The sequence below is a fragment of the Patella vulgata genome, chromosome 1 (genome assembly GCF_932274485.2).
Source record: "Patella vulgata chromosome 1, xgPatVulg1.2, whole genome shotgun sequence".
Classification (NCBI taxonomy): Eukaryota; Metazoa; Mollusca; class Gastropoda; family Patellidae; genus Patella; species Patella vulgata.
The window spans coordinates 68,057,453-68,075,777 of NC_065879.2; the positions used below are offsets into that span (position 1 = coordinate 68,057,453).

Here is an 18,325-nt window from a genome sequence, read left to right on the forward strand (position 1 = left end):
CATTTCAATAGAAAGAGAGAAATGGGGTTTAACATCCACTTGACACAAACCAGATCATTTTGGGACTAACATATGGTTCAATTTTATTTCAATAATTCGCTTGCGCATAGGGGTCTTTAGCAGTAGCAGGAAACCGGAGGACCTGGAGAAATCACACAAGGTTGGACAGGCGACCCTACTCATTGTCACGTACAACCAGGGAATCAAAACCACACCGGTTGACTCAATGACAAACCTTATGATACAACGTGCACGCGTTAACCATTCGGCCATCCAACCCTCCTCCTTTCAATAGATTTTGGCACATATCTTGTGAATTGTACAAGCAACACCCATCCTAATCAATAACCCAGGCACCTTTACTTTAAACTAAAGAAAATGACACTTATTAACTATGAATTTAGTCTTTTTATTATATATAATAATAACTAACAATTGCATATATTAATAATAATATACATGTGTAAAATTTAGATTTGATTAATAAACATTATGTGTACTTTGGAGAATGCCACCCCTAGCACACCATATAATTTTCAAAGATACCCATTAATTCATACAAATCATACCCACTAATTTAAAAAAAGAGAGAACCAGTCAGATTTTTAAAAATATAGCTATAATAATATAATTTAATTCCCAACAAATTATATTTTACAAAATAATAGAAATATAACAATATAATAAAATTTTTACAGATACTGTGTATATCTATTTTTTTTGTATAAGTAAAACTGATAATAACATGAAATTGAAAAATATAATATCTGTACATAATGAAATATGAATTTCAGATCATTTTATGAAAAAATAAATGGTATGATAAATAAATAATAATTCTAGATTATTTATATGAGGATCATGATAAAATATAGTCCAATTAAAATTAATTAAATAGTGATATAGTGTACAAAAAAAAAAATATTAGTTTCAGATCATTTTAAAAATCTACATGGCTAAAAGTATAAGTTTAAATTTCAGATCATTTTAAGAATTTACATAAATGAATATTATCTTAATATTATATAAGGAAATTGCATAAATAAATAAGAATATTTTTGGAATTTGCATAAGTATGTAAATATTAATTTCAGATCGTTTTAAAGGATTAATTAATGACATGAGGTACATAAATGTATATTAATTTCAGATCAGTTTAGGAGGTGAACATAAACATAATAATTTTTAATAGAAGGCCTACGATAAAATTCAAGGAGATCTTCAAAGTTTTAATAAATGATCATGAATGAATGCTTTTGTCGATTTCATTATCAATCATCAACATATAGAAAAATATCACAGTTATTTTTATGAGATGCTAAATATGTAGTTGCCAACACCATTAATATGCTCACCAGCAGCTTTGTTGTCTAGCAATAAAATTAAAATAATGTTTAGTATGTCATGTATGTTGAACCACCCAATATAGTTCCTTGACAGTCGACAGTCTAAATAAACAAAATTTGATTAGAAAACATATTCAAACTACAGAAAAAAATAGAATAAAGCAGAAAACTTTTGTCATTATGATTTCTATTTCAGTGGCTACATCTGCAATCTAAACATACTGCCATTTGGAGTACAATTATCACCTAGTGGTATGCAACACTTGTCTGAACCCATTTTCTGAGATTTTATTGATCACAAGAAAGAATGATAAATATTATAGAAAACCAGACCCCTAACTAAAGACTAATGTGTGGAATAATTAATTGTTATTGGTGTTGCTGCTGTAGTTGTAGGTCGGGATGTTTGTGACTGTGGTGTAGATCGGAACTCTGGATCCTTTTTATCTTTAGTTTTAGTTGGTATAACTGTTGGTGGTCTCCATACGGTAGGAAATTGCTGATGAAACCATTCTTCAAAATCTTCAACTGTCATGTCGACAATTTTTTCTCGACAAAATTCAATAGCTGCTGTAATATCAGGACTACAGATTTCCCAATCACGGAGTTCACCAAGTACTTTAATAAATTGATAAACACTCAGTTTACTGGAACTTTCAATCTAAAAAATAAAACGTTCTGTGCTATGAGGTAAATTTTGTCCAGGCAGGGATCTTTAACATGCTGCCAATGCTATATACAGGACCTAAGTTCTTTGTCCTGTCCGTATGGAAGGGTATCGCTGCCAATATTCAATGCTCTGCTAAAAGGTCCTTTCGATTGATTATATGTAAAAAATATAATGTATAAAGTCCTAATACTAGTAATGATAAAGTCGAAATACTTCTAAGGCCAAAGTTAGATATAAAAAACTTCAAAAGTAATGTGTCAAATGACAAATGTTTTGTGGGGAAAATGCTGTTTTTGACATGTCAACATTTTACATTTCTCTCATTACATTTTACATTTGTGCACTGCCGCATCTCATTTGTCCTTCACGCTTTCTACATAGCATCTTATGCACAGCACTATCTTTGATATTATGCAAATGTAGGATATCACATGACCTATTAACATAAACATAAACTATAGCATCAAAATATATTCTTGTTACTAGGCTTCCAGAGTTGATATGTTAGTGGTAGACAAGGATTGCTTGAAAACACAAAAATTAATTCATGTTACAACAATAATTAAACACACAGTGCCTGAATCAAACTTCTTGTAATAACTAATCGTAATATATCAGAAAACTTGTGGTGAAAACAAATGGAAATTTAATTGATTATTTGCAAAATAGCACAAAATAAGCAACTAAAAATTAATTCATGTTACAACAATAATTAAACACACAGTGCCTGAATCAAACTTCTTGTAATAACTAATCGTAATATATCAGAAAACTTGTGGTGAAAACAAATGGAAATTTAATTGATTATTTGCAAAATAGCACAAAATAAGCAACTAAAAATTAAAACTGTTTGGGGATCATACAAATTTGTGTGTACTGAAAATGGTGATTTATACTGTTTGGGGATCATACAAATTTGTGTGTACTGAAAATGGTGATTTATACCATGGAAAGACAAAATTTTCCCAGCTCAAACCATATGTCTTAATATAACTACATTTACAAAGCATCCATAACATTGTGAACACATTATATCAATTATAACCACACCGTGCATCAAACAACAAAATGCTGTGAATCAGTATATTTTTCATGTAGTTTATACCTTTAATATACTTTGTCTATAGGATGTTCTAGATGTATGATTACCCTAAAACAGCAGAATTATTATCAACTATATATAAACCAACAATATATTAAACTACTAATTCCTTTAAAGAATTGTTAAGACTATTTCATAAGTCAAATAATGGAGGGTTTATCACATGCACCAAGTACTTTCCAACTCCCTATCTATCTTTTTCATGCATTACTCAATTTTCAGTTTATCATAAAATAATGCAAAAATCTATGTGAACTCCTCAAATGAGAAGTGCAACCAGATGTCCCCTAAAAAGTTAGCATACCATGTCTCACGTACGACACCCATCACTACTTAAAACTAACTGACATGCATTTCTTAGTTTTAAGTTTATCATAAAATAATGCAAAAATCTATGTAAACGCATGACACCCATCCCTACTTAAAACTGATATAACAGAGATTTCAGTACCAAACAAATGCTACTTACCAGACCATGTTTTGCAAGTTTGCCAAGGACAAGACTGTAATACCATAGTTCTCGTAGTTCTTTAGGTATACAATCTTGTAAATCTGTAAACCTGAAACATAATTTAAATATTCAATCACTATACATGTAACATTGATAAGGCCGGTTATCTATGCAAGTCATGTGTTCATATTGCATATAACCATCAGTAGGATCACCTGTTAAACCATGTGAATTTTTTCTGGGCATATCATATGTTAGTCCTGACATGACAACTCTTACTGTACCATGTGCTGTACTTCTTACAACACCTGACATGAACATCAAAATAATAAAATACCTAAGACTGCATTAATGAATTTAAGAAGCATTAACAGGCCAATTTGCGACTGATTACATTTCTAAAGGTGGCCATGGATCACGTGGGTAGGTGGGTAAGACGCTGGCTCGCTAGCCTGGAGGTCGGGTGTTCAATCCCTGCATTGGCCGAGAAAGTTCATCCAGATTTTCCAGCGTGGTTTCCCCTTGTCAGTGATGCAGGACGGAGGACCTGACAAGGACAGCTGTCTAGTTGTTTGGATGGTACGAAAAAAGAGAGAGAGAGAAATGGGGTTTAACGTCCACTCGACACAAACTAGGTCATTTCGGGACTAACATATGGTTTAATTTTATTTCAATAATTCGTTGCGCGTAGGTGTCTTTAGCAGTGGGAGGAAACCGGAGGACCCGGAGAAAACCCACGAGGTTGGACAGGCGACCCTACTCCTTGTCACGTACAACCGGGGAATCGAAACCCCGCCAGTTGACTCAATGACAGACCGTATGATACAGCGCGCGCGTGCTAACCATTCGGCCATTCAACCCCCCGGGACGAAAAACCGAGATCTTGTTTACATATTGGCGTGCACGTAAAAGATCCCTTGGAAGTTGGAATTCGATATAAAAGTAGGCCGTAGCACCGCTGCCCGGGCAAAATGTCCCTCATAGCACGCTGTATGGCGTATGCCTGTCTTCATTAGCCCAGTTTAGGAGCAGAACAGTAGGACGTTAAACCCCATTTCATTTCATTTCATTTCCTAAAGGTGGCCAGTAATAATTTGATATTATAACTTGTTACTAACAATACAATCCTTTTTACCGACAATACTATCAATTCTGAACCAGACATTCTGCACTTGCTCTATTACTATAATATCTTTTATTAATGACATATTGATTTAATTGTAGCCTAATCCTATAAAATGAAAGAATTTATCAATCGATCATCTAATCATCTAATCGATGTTTATTGCATTTATATGATCGAAATTATCGATAATCAATAAAAGGCTATACATAGTACAAATATTCCTGTTCAAATTGGCAATCACCTGACTAATACTGTACTGATTGATGATTGTTTCTCATACACTGTGCCCATTTCCTTTTCAACAATAGTTGATAAATAACGACTTGAACAATGATATAATGATATTCTCTTGTGGCTAAATCACAACTGTTCCGTTTTGATGATTAATAGAGTGATATTAATATATTTATCACAAATTGATCGAAATATTCTTTGTTGGTATCTGGCCCGTTAGATAGAATAACGATAATATGCTAATGACATTACTGAATTTCTCCTAAGTCGAAAGAGATTGAACATTTATTTGTCAGGTTCGTTAAGTTCGTTGTCAATGTCGAGTGAGATACTCTTACCTTTAAGTGCATAATTTGCTCTGAACAGAAGAGGGGTATCTCTTTCTCTAAAGAAACAGCACTTTCTTTGAACCAAAGAAAGTTTAATTTTGTATTTGGAAACCGAACTAAATAGTTATGAGGAATCTCTCTCTACAGTGTACAGGGATCAAATTTTCTCTACAGTGTTTAGTTTGAAGTTATAACAATAGCATTTTTTTAACAAGTGTTGAAATGGATTATTTCTTGATACAGATATCATATTATTATTGACGAATTGAAACTCGACATTAGCCTGGCTATCATATCTATGAAGTGTTTGGTTGTCAAGAAGTAATACAAACATAAACAGGGCTATAAGTGTTTGCTGTCGACAAATGGCGTCATGAACATCTCGTATTTACAATAATTAAACATAAGTGTGGGCATAATCTTTACAGGGGTGTCTTGTAGTATTATAAATCTTCATTGTTCATTGTTTTAAGCCAGATAAACACTTCATCTGAATTCATTTGTGTTGGAATACAAAATTTCTGACAAGCATTATTGAAGTTAGATTTTGGATACATATCGCACAATTGGAAAGTCTAAATTAAGAGATATTATTGTCGAGCTTGGTTTTTTTTTGTAATAATTTGAAAGTGTGTTTTGTGAATATTATCCTTTTTTAATCTGAAAGGCTAACAGTTGATGAAGAAGTGATACATTTTATCATAATAATTTGATTCAATTAAAGCAGAGAAAAGACAAACACGTATATTAAATAAAGTTGTTGAAATATGTGGGTGTTGGTGAATAGTGATGGTTTATTGATTGGATGCTGTTGTTGATTAATGTTCTTATTAATAATAACTAGAAACAGAAACATAACTATTTTAAAGGATTATATTACAAATAGTTGAATTTTGTCATTGGAAAATACAGAATGTGTTTGCTTTAGAGTTGAATTCATGGTATTAAAGATACTAACTTAACTCGGTGATATTTATAAAGTTATAATAATTTTAACAAATCTGTCAGAAATGGAGAATATTTGAAGGATACTATTTGAATTATACAATGTAGCTAGTGGAGCACCAACATTTCTTTGGAGAATTAGTTTGAAAATTAGAACTTCCACAATGCCAAAAATTGTTTTGTACCAGCCACAGGAGACTGAGAGCGATAGTGAAATTGATATTGCTGATCAAAAACCTTCTTCTATTGTCTTAGAGCCTAATTCAGCTACCATAACGTGTAATAGGCTACTGAGAAGTACCTTTAAATCACTTTCACCTTCTTTACCTAAACGAGAGGTTCGACATTCACCCACCTTAACTAAGAATTGTGTTAAGGAAAGCAAAGTGAAAGCGCCAACAACAACGGAAATGGACGTATGTAAAATTTCTATGCCATGTAATACTGGATGTTGTTATTGTTCTTACGGAAATGAACTGGGGCCAGTTAAAGTGTTGATGTCGAATCATCAGCCCTCCAAACACAGTACGGAGAAATTAATGGAAAATATTAAAGACGGTCGGGGACAGAAAGTTATTCCTGCCTCTCGCAAAAGTGACTTAAAAGGATTAGTTTTTGACAAGGATACATTTTCTTTTCATCCTCCTGCGAGAAATGTATTACGATCTCGGAAGTTTAATACTAGTAAACAGTGACTTTATAATGAGAGGCATTATCAGTAATAGTCAGGTCACTTAGGTAGATTTTTTTATAGAATTGTTAACTTTTTGATAAAGGAAAGAAAATTGGCATCAGGTAGTTTTTAATGTTCTCAGATATGATCTGATTCATTTTGGATTCAAAGAAGAATTTACTAATTCCTAAAAATAAAACGGTTTAAAAACTCTACTTAAGTAACCAGAAAGTTCTTCTTCCTTCCTACTACTTTCTCGCTAACAATTTGAAGCAGAGACATTTTAAAATTAAACTGCCTAAACAGAGTCGTAGGAAAGTTGTATTCTTTTAAATCTATGAATTATTGTAGTTTAAAACTAAATACCATTTGAGGTCAACGAATCTAAAGGAAACTGTAATCTATGTATAAATATCCCAGGTAAGAAATGTTGTTGCCATCACATCAAATGACAAATAGAAAATGAAACGTCCTACTTTTCTGCATCAACCTGGCTAATGAAACCAGGATCCATTTAGGCAGTTGTAAGTTATAGATAACAATATGTGCCATTATTTTAAAATGACAAAGATTATTATAATAGTCAAAAAGTGGTTGAATCATAATGGTTTTTACATCTTAAAAGTTATATCCAAGATAACAACAGTTCTTAATTTTGGTCTAATTTACTAGTTTCTATTTTGGATTTCATTGTTTTTCTTTTGTGTCTTTTTGGCAGATGACACACATGTCAGCGTGTAGCTCTAACTCCCTTACTACAGGTGGCTTGTGCGATCATAGTGCAATTAATAAATTTGCATTTTGAGACATTTCAATAGGTTTTAGGCGACTAAAAAACTTTCAGAAGTCGAGGAATTTTTTTGTGTGTTTTCAGAAAATAAACTTGGAAATATGATTACAAATTACGAAAACCCTGCTGATGAATTCATCAGTGAATGCTGAAGTTTAAATTTTGACTATTTAAATATTTGAGGTGAGAACCTATATGTTCCGCTCTAATAACTATACCTATATGCCAATTTTCATGCTTTTGTTAAAAAGTGAATGATTTTTTCTTTAAGCGACCTGACAATGAGGACATATATATTCTTCGTATAATCTTACTGTATAGCAAATAAAGAAATATAATAGCATAACTAGACAAGTAAAATATTGATGTTTTACCATTTGTGTATTTGTTTAATTATGACTCCTTCATAACATATGCAACAGACCCATACTACCTTAATTTAGTCTTGATGTTGCCATTGCCCCACAATACAAAATAAGGAAATGCTTCATCTCAGTTACATATTGTGAAAAATATTTTACATACCAGTTTCCCTTAAAAGATGATTTTTTACGAAGTTGTTGTGCCGATTGTGTCATAAGTTTACTTCCCTCTTCTCTCATCTCATCTAAAGCACGATGTACGATACTGCTCTTGGGTCTCATGGCAGAAAACTTGTTCTGACATTTTCCTAACCTTTCTCTGAAAAACAAATTAGAAAAGATAGATATGTGTAAGACATTGTTACGTCATGTTATAACATAGCTCTTATAATTAAATTTAATTCAGGACTATTGGCACTTACTGGTAAGCACAATTTGGACTGAACCCAAAGTTAATTAATTAGTATTCCCAAAGTAAACACAAAATGCATAGTCTAAATACTCATGAACAAAGTTTTTTGGTGCTTGAAGAAAAAAATTAAAATATATGACAAATCCATGAAAAATAGGTGACAAACCTATCTAATTGCTGTAAAAGTTCATGTAAGGTCAATGCCTTATCTTCCTGGATCTCTTCAAACTTAAGTCGGAAATCTGTTGACAGTGTGGAGTATTTATTGCTAGGTAACGTTGCTTGATATTCTATCAAACCTGGAGAACTAAAAAATAATTTGAAATCAGAAAGATTTAAATTCGGCATAATATTATCAACCCAAGAGAAAGCATCATTATTATAGCAAGAATCACACATATATTATATATAACTGATTGTTTTACATATTCATATATATTTAGTAGTATTATTTACCTAGACTAGATTATGTTATTTGCTTTTATTTTTTTTCTGATATGCCATTAAACTGCATTTCATTCCATTAATTACAGTAAGACCCTTTAATCTTCATATTTTGACTAATGTATGTGTTAAATGATAGTGCTTCATTTCTGCCTTTACTTACACAAATTATAACTGTCGGTTTTCCATCAAATTAACTGAACTAAATTAATAAATCTTAAAATTAATATTTAAAACACAAGATTGTGTACAAGATTAGTCTTTAGAAAACAACTGGTTTTGAATTTACCTTTTAGGTCTGATAATTCTAGAGTTAGTGCTTGACCCACGAGAAGGAAGTCTGTCATCTGTAGAGTTGGTACGAGCTGACTGAACTCGTGATTCTCTTCGTTCTTGTTTCTACAAATAATAAATCACAACAATTTAATATTTAACAACATAAAATACATCCTGTATTGGTCTTAGTGGTGTTTCTCTAACTGCTTTAATCATGAACAATTTAATCACAAACTACTGTCGTGACTACAGCCAAATTACATGACTGGGGTGAACAGTTAAAAAACAATTACAATTTCATTTTCCATTGTTTTTACACTACCTTGTAATCTATCAGATATATAATTTTGTTTTTAGGGTGTCACGGTGGCTAGGTGAGTAATACGCTGGCTCGCTAGCCTGGAGGTAAAGTTCATCCAGATTTTCCGGCATGGTTCCCCCTTGTCAGTGATGCAGGACGGAGGGCAGGGCCTGACAAGGACAGCTGTCTTAGTCGTTCGGATGGGACAAAAAACTGAGGTCCCATATACACATTGGCGTTGGAATTCGATATAAAAGTAGGCTGTAGTGCCGCTGTCCGGGCAAAATTTCCCTCCTAGCACACTGTATGGCGTATGCCCGTTTTCATTAGCCCAGTTTGGAGCAGAACAGTAGGACGATAAACCCCATTTCATTTCATTTCCTTTCTTTTGTTTTCATAAGAATTACAAAATCAACTTACAGAACTTTTTCTGTGGGATTTTCTCGATGATTTACCATCTGATATACTTGCTCTGAAATAATATGAAATCATCATCATCCTTATCATTGATGAAATTTGGTCCAATGACTGATGTAAACGGACTTCATGGAAACTTTTTTTGTAAATTCTACTTGAATTTTATGTATTGAAAAGCAAAACAAAGTTTGAACACACGTTTGAAAAGCTTTGACAATAGTAATGATGACTTAAGTTCGGCTAGTGTTTAGAAATGATTACCTAGGCACTTACATGGCAGGAATACAAGGACTTGTGGCCAAATCCACATTTAATCTGAAAGCTTGCATTTCTTTGAAAAAGTATCACGGATCCTCAGACAATAAGGTACATGATTGTAATAATCTTTCAGCCTGCATTAACCTTTGGGCTGGAGAATTAATTCAAATTTAAAGGGAGTTAATCCATTGTCAAAGACTATCTGCTGGTTTGTGAGTGTTTTATAATAATTACCGTTTTTCTCGTTTATGTCGTTCGGAAGTAGTGTCGTCTGTTTTATCTGGACCGTCAGTCTCTGGTTTTAAAGTAGCGTAATATTCATCTAAAAACTTAAATATACCTGAAACAAAACAAAACAGATATACAACCCAGGCCAATAAGTATGGTTCTCTAATTTCAAAAACTGCATCAGGTCCATGGTCTGAAGTTGGGGGCAGATTCTTAAGAAGATATTTGATAAAACATAATTTCTCCCAGTTACTTTTATAATAATACCCTCTTATTGTTCTCGTGAATGTAGTGAAAGGAAAACATTGGGTTTCTTTCCTATTTTCTATAGACTAACAGTATCGTATAGTTAATAAAATATCTCTTAGAAAGTTGAAAACTAGGTTATAATAAACAAAAGGCAAGCTGTTTTTACCACTATTTAATTTAAACTATTTCGCTTTGAGAATGGGCATTTAGTTTGCAAGTTTTGAGTGCAGTGTATAGAAACTATAAACTACCAAATGGCTATATGTTTAAATCATAATGGTAAAAAACAATTTTACAACTTTCTAAATAGTGGTCTGATTCTAGATAAAAAGTTGAGATACTAAATGTTGTTTGAGCAAAACAAAATGGTAACTGTTTCCCAGTGGAACAGCGTAATACACCATCGTGAATAATCAACATTTTCCACAGTCTGATATTTAAATACATTTGGATGGTTAGCACAATTAGAGAGAAAACTTTCCGATTTACTTATTCTACTGATTATTTGTACACAACTAGCCCAGTTTGGCTCACTGGTTAAACAACAATTGTCTTGGATTAGAATGATTTGGAATCATGTATAATTTCTCGTAGAAACATTATTTTGGTCATTTTGAGACTACCATATGAACTTTCTGTTTATATCTATAAATATGTCTGCAATGTGCGAGTTATATTTTGCTCAATGAGTGTCATTTTGGCCTGCTCAGTTTTGAATTCCAGCTGTCAAGGAACCTAGATTTGGGTGGCACTTGCAAGGCCTGATAGTAAGAGTGCCTAGTCCACCTGTGTACAGGAACCCTTGATAGCTGGAAATGGAAAAAGAATGGGCAGAAAATTTTGCTCAACTCACATTGCACGCATAGCAAAGAATGAGAGATAGATGGGGTTTAACGTCCCATCGACACAGACTAGGTCATTTTGGGACTAACACATGGTTCAATTTTATTTCAATAATTCCCTTGTGCGTAAGGGTTTTTGGCAGTGGGAGGAAACCGGAGGACCTGAAGAAAACCCACGAGGTTGGAAGGGCGACCCTACTCTTGTCACGTACAACTGGGGAACTGGGGACTCGAAACCCCACCAGTTGGCTCAATGACAGACCTTCACATGCTAACCATTTAGCCATCCAACCCCCCTGCATGCATAGCAACACAAATGACAATACCCATACATGAGTCCCCATATTAACCAAGGCGTGTGTTTACGAGATATTAAAACCCCATTCTAATCCATTAAATTCTTTCCCTAAAAATACAATCAATTTTTATAAATAATATTGGCAAGAAACATTAAAGGTATAATATACATTGAATATTGTAGGGTTTTTATAGTAGATTATTATATTATCACACATTAATTCAAACCACAACACACATGTAATACAACACTGTACAATAGTTATAATATCTTATATATATTTAAATTCATAGACCACAAACAATGAGTAAAGAAATAATCATGGAATAAAATATTTAAATATCTTATATAAGGCAACACCATAATATTTGATATCAAACATATATCATTAAGTGAGGTGCACATCAAAAACTTGTGTGAAACAAATAAACAACATTCTGTGATGTGATGCAAGATTTATTGTGACATTAACCCTTTAAGTTGCTACTCGGAGTATTTTAATTCCTTTCTATATCTGATAATATAAATTGTTTGAGTGGCATTTAGTAACTGGATGAGAATAACACAAGACACAATTATATGGAATACAAGTTACTTGAAAGTTTTATTTCTGGCGATGTTTGAATGAGGGTTCTCTTGTCTTTGCTTGATAAAGAGAAGAGAAACCTTGTCGAAACATCGCCAGAAATAAAACTTTCAAGTAACATGTATTCCATATAATTGTGTCTTGTGTTATCTGACAATATTTCTTTAAAACCAGAAAACAATGAATCATTTACTGGAACCAGATGCCAAAAAACTATTATGTTGTGCTTAAAGGGTTAATATAGGTCAGTGATGTGATGTGACATTACAATGTACATAAAATATGACTTGTTACCTGTTGATCCCACTAAAAATAAATGTTAGAATTAAATTAGATAAAAAAGATAAAAATAAATCTTAAAGTATTATTATTTCTAATTTTGTCTCAGAAATTATTTACACTGTCAGAATAACTTCAGAATAAATGCATATATTGAAAAACGTAATGGATGATGGTTATTATGATCACTGAGAATGATTTAGCCATTTCTAAGTAGTAATTTATGTTTACAGCAAGTTTTGAAACGAAACAAAACAAAACTATGTTGGTGTTTTCTGTAAAACAAGATTTTGACACAGAACCACTTCCCTAGTTGATTTTGGTCTTTAATATCATGTAAAATATGTACTTGGATCTGACCAAGTAAAATGTTGACAGGTGAGACCATTACATCAAAATAAAGTGTGTCCACAATGACTATTTAAAGGTTAAACTACTTGAAAACTACTATATAATTTGTAGGACTCCTACACTGAAAGTTAAAAGGTCTGTATATCAGTAATCACTGAGAGATTTGTCTCAAGTTTTGCATACAATCTAATCTGAACACCAATATGATTTTTTAATTTGAGCATACAAGCAAAATTGTGATTTGTAATCAACACTGTAGTTCAGTAAAGAGTGTGTGAATTCCCTTTATAACAAAATATAGCAGTTCAGCTACAATACCAGCACAGACAGTGGACAGTAACATCAGGCATTTGTGTCTAAATAGGAAGTACGGCCGTATAATTGCTAAACCTACAACTTTGGCGAATTTCAGGTTTTGAGTCTCCATGAACCTCTACTTATTGTAATAAGGACACACAAAAAAAATATTTTAGTTATCAAATACCGCTGTACTATCATCAAAAATGGGCCTAGTCACACGTTTTTATTGACAAAATAAAAAAATTAAAACAAAGGCAATGAAACATGCTCGTTCATATTTCCCGCAATCAAGGAAAGTAACTCTATTATACATTTCTTGATAACAGGAAATGAATACTTGACTAGACTATCAATAACGTATAACCATGGAAAACACTATTGACAATCACGAACAGCACTGGATAATGGAATTGTACTCTATTATTAGCAAAGATGGCAACAATTTTGCTCTTGCTCTGTCTTTTTTTTTTTTTACAATCAAAATGCCTTATCTTTCCCTAGGAATATGACTCTGAGAGAGATGACCAAAAATATTCTCTGCAGGGAGATTGAGGGTGCAGACTTTGATTTAAATTGCCAACAAAATCCATGCTTTAACAATGAGAATGGTATCGATACTACACAGATCTAAGTAATGGTCGCCAAAATAAAACAAGTAAATTTGAAAACATTTTCCCAGGAGTTGATGTTGATAGATGAAGTCACAGAATTATTTGGTCGTTATTTTAAATTCTTACTCTTTTTTTGTTTTTCTTATTAAGAGTTGAATAAATATTGAATTTCTAAAAATTTTGTGTGTTTCTTAAAAATGAAAAACTAGCTAGATTTTGAGTATTTTGACAAAATAAAAACAAAAAACGGCCCCCCAAAAATGCCCTCCCACATCTATTTTTTTAAAAGGTTTGTATGAGAACCAGAATATATTTTTTGTGTGGCCTTAATCGGAGCATCTTTTTTCAGAACATCAATTACAACATAACTAATTTCATTTACTTACTTCTGCTATAAGCTGTTTCTTCTTCTTCTGGTGGTTCCTGTACAGGAGATACAGATGAATCTTCTGGAATAGTGCCCCCTGGATGAAGCTGATTGGACAAGGAATTGACATTAAGTTGTGTTACACTGTTACTAGGACTAACTGATGATTGAACAGAAGTACGTAAAAATACACGTCTGCTTGTAAACTGTCGACTTAATCTCTGTCCACTTGATCTTTTATTCATCTATTAAATACAAATTATGCGATATGAGAGTGATGAAAGGAAAAATAATATTAAATTTAGATGTGTGATGCTGCTTTGACGACTTTCACCTTTTAACAGATTTTCAAAAATGGCATTTAAATTTATATAGTGCTATCTGGTCATACAAAAAACATATTCTGGTTCTCAGACAATTGGGAGCCACAGTGGCCCAGTGAGTAAGATGTTGGCTCGATAACCTGGAGGTCCTGCGTTCAATCTGGTCATACAAAAAATATATTCTGGTTCTCAGACAATCGGGAGCCACAGTGTCTCAATGAGTAAGATGTTGGCTCGATAACCTGGAGGTCCTGTGTTCAATCCGGGTGTTGGCCAAGAAAGTTCATTGGGATTTTCCGGATTGGTTCCCCCTTGTCAGTAGTACAGACATAGGGCCTGGCAAGAGACAACATATTATAATCGTTCAGAATGGACGAAAAGTCAAGGTCATTAGCCCATTCAGAGCAGAACAGTGGGACATTAAACCCCATCTCATTTCTCAGACACTCTTTCCAAAAAATAGGATATGCAAGGGATGTTTTCATTTTCGTTTTTTCATTTTGTCAAAGAATCATCTGGCTAAAGAATTATGAAGGAAATTTTGCCCAGACAGCTAGTGACATTCCACCTAATCATCATTGAATTCCATTGGTCAGGGGTTCTTTTACATGCACACCAACGTGTACAAAGGACCTTGGATTTCTGCCCCATCCGAATGACTAGACACTGTTCTATGTCGGGTTCTCTGTCATTCATCACTGACATGATTAATAGAGTTTCCTCCCTTTACCATTAGTCAATGAGGATGGTTTATGTTTTTAGCTTTCAGTTTTTGAAATAAAAACATGTCATGAACTCCTTTTCAACTTATGCAGCTGTATCTGAGATTAAATATATTTTCAAATATAGCCTTATATTACTCAGGGCTTAAATAAAAAGCTATGACAGGTGTGTCTATACATATACGAGATAAATATTAACCTAATCGAGGGTTGATATGTGAAATAACTGACACTGAAGGTCGTAGGTGGGTTATTTCACATATCGACCGAGGGTATTAGGGTAATATTTGTCTTACACACCGACATCAATGTTAAATCTATCCTAATTGATTTCACCTATAAGACAATGGTTTAGTCCATATCGGCCCTGCGACTGATACGACAAAATTAAGAAAACAAGTCGTAAGTTGCACGTGCATTACATTTCAGTTCACAAACTGGCATTCATTTGATACGTTTCATAACATGCATGGGAGATCAAAAGAAATAACATCCCACAGCGTGTAAAAGTATATAATCACCCTAGAATGAACACCCGTATTTGTCACAAAATGGTTCCAATTAGTTTCTGTTGTTTTTTCTTTCTGTAGTTTTTTAGTTGATATTTTACTACCACCAATATCACTGTAATAAAATACATGTAATAAATGAGAATCATAAAAAAATGGCCTATTCATAAATAATAGTTAGCTATGTTCTAATGATAATGGGGAGTGTGTGTGTGTGGGGGGGGGGGAGGAGGGTCACTCGGTGGCAGAGTAGTCTAATATCTGTTAATGAGTAGATGGGCATGATTTTGATCCCATCCTTGTGCATGTCCATGAGCAGCGTCACCAAGTGAATTATTTAAATAGATATGTACCATTGATTTCATGTCGCTATCTTTTATCGCTAAGTTGTCTGAAAAATAATTCATTAATTTCTACAATCTTCTAAATTACTATTTAAAGAACTCTTTCCATCTATTACAATATTTTGTTCAATTTAAATAAGGGAAAATTTATTAGCCGCCTTGTCCACTAAGGCTTTTATTACAGGGAAATATATGAAATATTTACCTTTTTGTAAGTTTCCAGCAAGTTGTTATTGGACACATTGAATATCCCTGATCTAAATTCATAGCTTCTAATATCCAGTTTAATACACATAGCTGACGAAACAGTGAATCTCTGAAAATAGATTTAAATCAAATATAAAGAAATAGTAACATTAGAAAATGTCTGTGTTCTTGATAAAATTTTAGGATAAACAAGAAAAGCAACGTGTGAAACTAGCAATGTCAGGTAGATAATATTGCCGGCGCGGCATTTTTTAAGGTAGCTATTGAACCTGTAACAAAAATTACTGCGTCTGCAGGGGCGGATCCAGAGGGGGGTGGTGGTGTCCAAACCCCACTCTGCTCAGCTTTTTTTAAGGTAGTTATTGAACCTGTAACAAAAATTACTGCGTCTGCAGGGGCGGATCTAGAGGGGGTTGGGGGGGGGGGGGCAAACACCACTTTGCTCAGCTACATAAAAATAATTGTAAAACAACACTTTATGAGAAAAGTGTAATGGTCTTGTGCTTTATCCTTTATCATCAGATGGTGGGATGGGATTAGCATTCAAAGCACAAAATAATAATATAGACATGTGTGATATCACAATTAATGCTTTGCATCAATAAAATTGAATCACAATGTGATCCTATTAATTCATTATAAAAATTGACATCACATGGAGTGTTGGATTTCTCTCTTTGTGTATGTATGCCAACATAATTAAACGATGATGGCATCATGCATTGTCAACTGACAAATTTTTTTAACAGGAGCCTGCAAAAATTTGTAGATCCGCCGCTGGCCTGCATACCAGTCGATGAAAGTTCTTTTGTTGTCTTTAAGCCGAAAACTAATCCCAAAACAATCAGAACTCAGATTTTGGATATTTACTTCAATTATATTGATTAGCTGTTGCTACACATGTAGGACCAATTAATTTATTGATTCTATAGGTGGTTAATTGTTTGAAGTGAAAACCTAATTTTGGATATCTACTTCAATCATATTGATTATCTGTTGCTACACATGTAGGACCAATTAATGCATTGATTCTATAGGTGGTTAATTGTTTGAAGTGAAAACCTAACTTCATTAGCAAAGACAGTCCAGAAAAGTAGGACGTTAAACCCCATTGCATTACTTTTCAAGTTCATTATTACAAAGTTGGAATCAATTCCTACAGCCAAAATATTCATGTGGGCAAATTCCATGTAATGCAAAAACTATGTACAACCAATGTAATGTACTATTGCAAACAAATCATGTTGCTCAAAATAGTCTAAACTAAATGACAAGGAATGGTTACATGTGCAGTGCAAGGTCAGGGGATTTGCCTACTCTTCAAGGATACTTCGTCTATTTTTGTCACATCCCAAACTTTCCATGTCAGCCTGCTGCCCGGGCAAAATTTCCCTCATAGCACACTGTATGGCGTATGCCCGTCTTCATTAGCCCAGTATAGGAGCAGAACAGTAGGACGTTAAACCCCATTTCATTTCATTTCATTTCCATTTCTCTGAACACTTGATTACCACCGCCCCCAAGTACCAAGGGATGCCTTACCTACACTACCAATCTGGATATCAGATAAGATTAACCAGTGAGAGCCAGACTTGAACAATGCTGAAGATTCTTGGTTCATGTCCTGGGACATTCTATTCACCTACCACACAACCACCATCACCCCCAATGGAAAATAAAAACAAACCTGGAGACATCATATGAAGGATTTTTACAGTCAGCACTGACAATAGAAGTATTGGCCGAAACGACTGGCACGACAGGCAGTGACTCGGGTGATGCATCCCTAGTAGGAGATCTACTGCTGTTTAAATTTGTCTCAAAATCTTGCGTATGATCTGTGACCTCCGATAAACTAGTGTATTTTGGTGTGAAGGGACGTGGAGGAATATTTTTCTTCTTTTTTCGAGGTGTTGAACGTGAACTACTTGGTCTTGAACCCCCATCACTAAAATCATAAAACATACTGTTCA

At 33.6% G+C, this 18,325-nt stretch overlaps 1 protein-coding gene across 3 annotated transcripts in view; it reads right to left on the reverse strand.

Moving 5' to 3' along the window:
* Positions 1 to 393: 393 nt before the first annotated feature.
* The window catches only part of LOC126821884 (coiled-coil domain-containing protein 60), a 32,496-nt gene continuing 14,564 nt past the window's right edge, over positions 394 to 18,325 (reverse strand). For 2 of the 3 annotated variants that reach the window (XM_050550493.2, XM_050550474.2), the window contains 12 exons: positions 18,040 to 18,300; positions 16,351 to 16,461; positions 15,814 to 15,916; positions 14,267 to 14,492; positions 12,634 to 12,645; positions 10,371 to 10,476; positions 9,882 to 9,933; positions 9,174 to 9,283; positions 8,607 to 8,747; positions 8,192 to 8,347; positions 3,588 to 3,678; positions 394 to 2,007 (listed from right to left, as the gene is read on the reverse strand). In XM_050550493.2, the coding sequence (XP_050406450.1) occupies positions 1,693 to 2,007; positions 3,588 to 3,678; positions 8,192 to 8,347; positions 8,607 to 8,747; positions 9,174 to 9,283; positions 9,882 to 9,933; positions 10,371 to 10,476; positions 12,634 to 12,645; positions 14,267 to 14,492; positions 15,814 to 15,916; positions 16,351 to 16,461; positions 18,040 to 18,300 (1,684 nt within the window). In that variant the 3' untranslated portion in view covers positions 394 to 1,692. The remainder of the gene's footprint in view (positions 2,008 to 3,587; positions 3,679 to 8,191; positions 8,348 to 8,606; positions 8,748 to 9,173; positions 9,284 to 9,881; positions 9,934 to 10,370; positions 10,477 to 12,633; positions 12,646 to 14,266; positions 14,493 to 15,813; positions 15,917 to 16,350; positions 16,462 to 18,039; positions 18,301 to 18,325) is intronic. The other variant, XM_050550483.2, reaches the window with a different exon arrangement.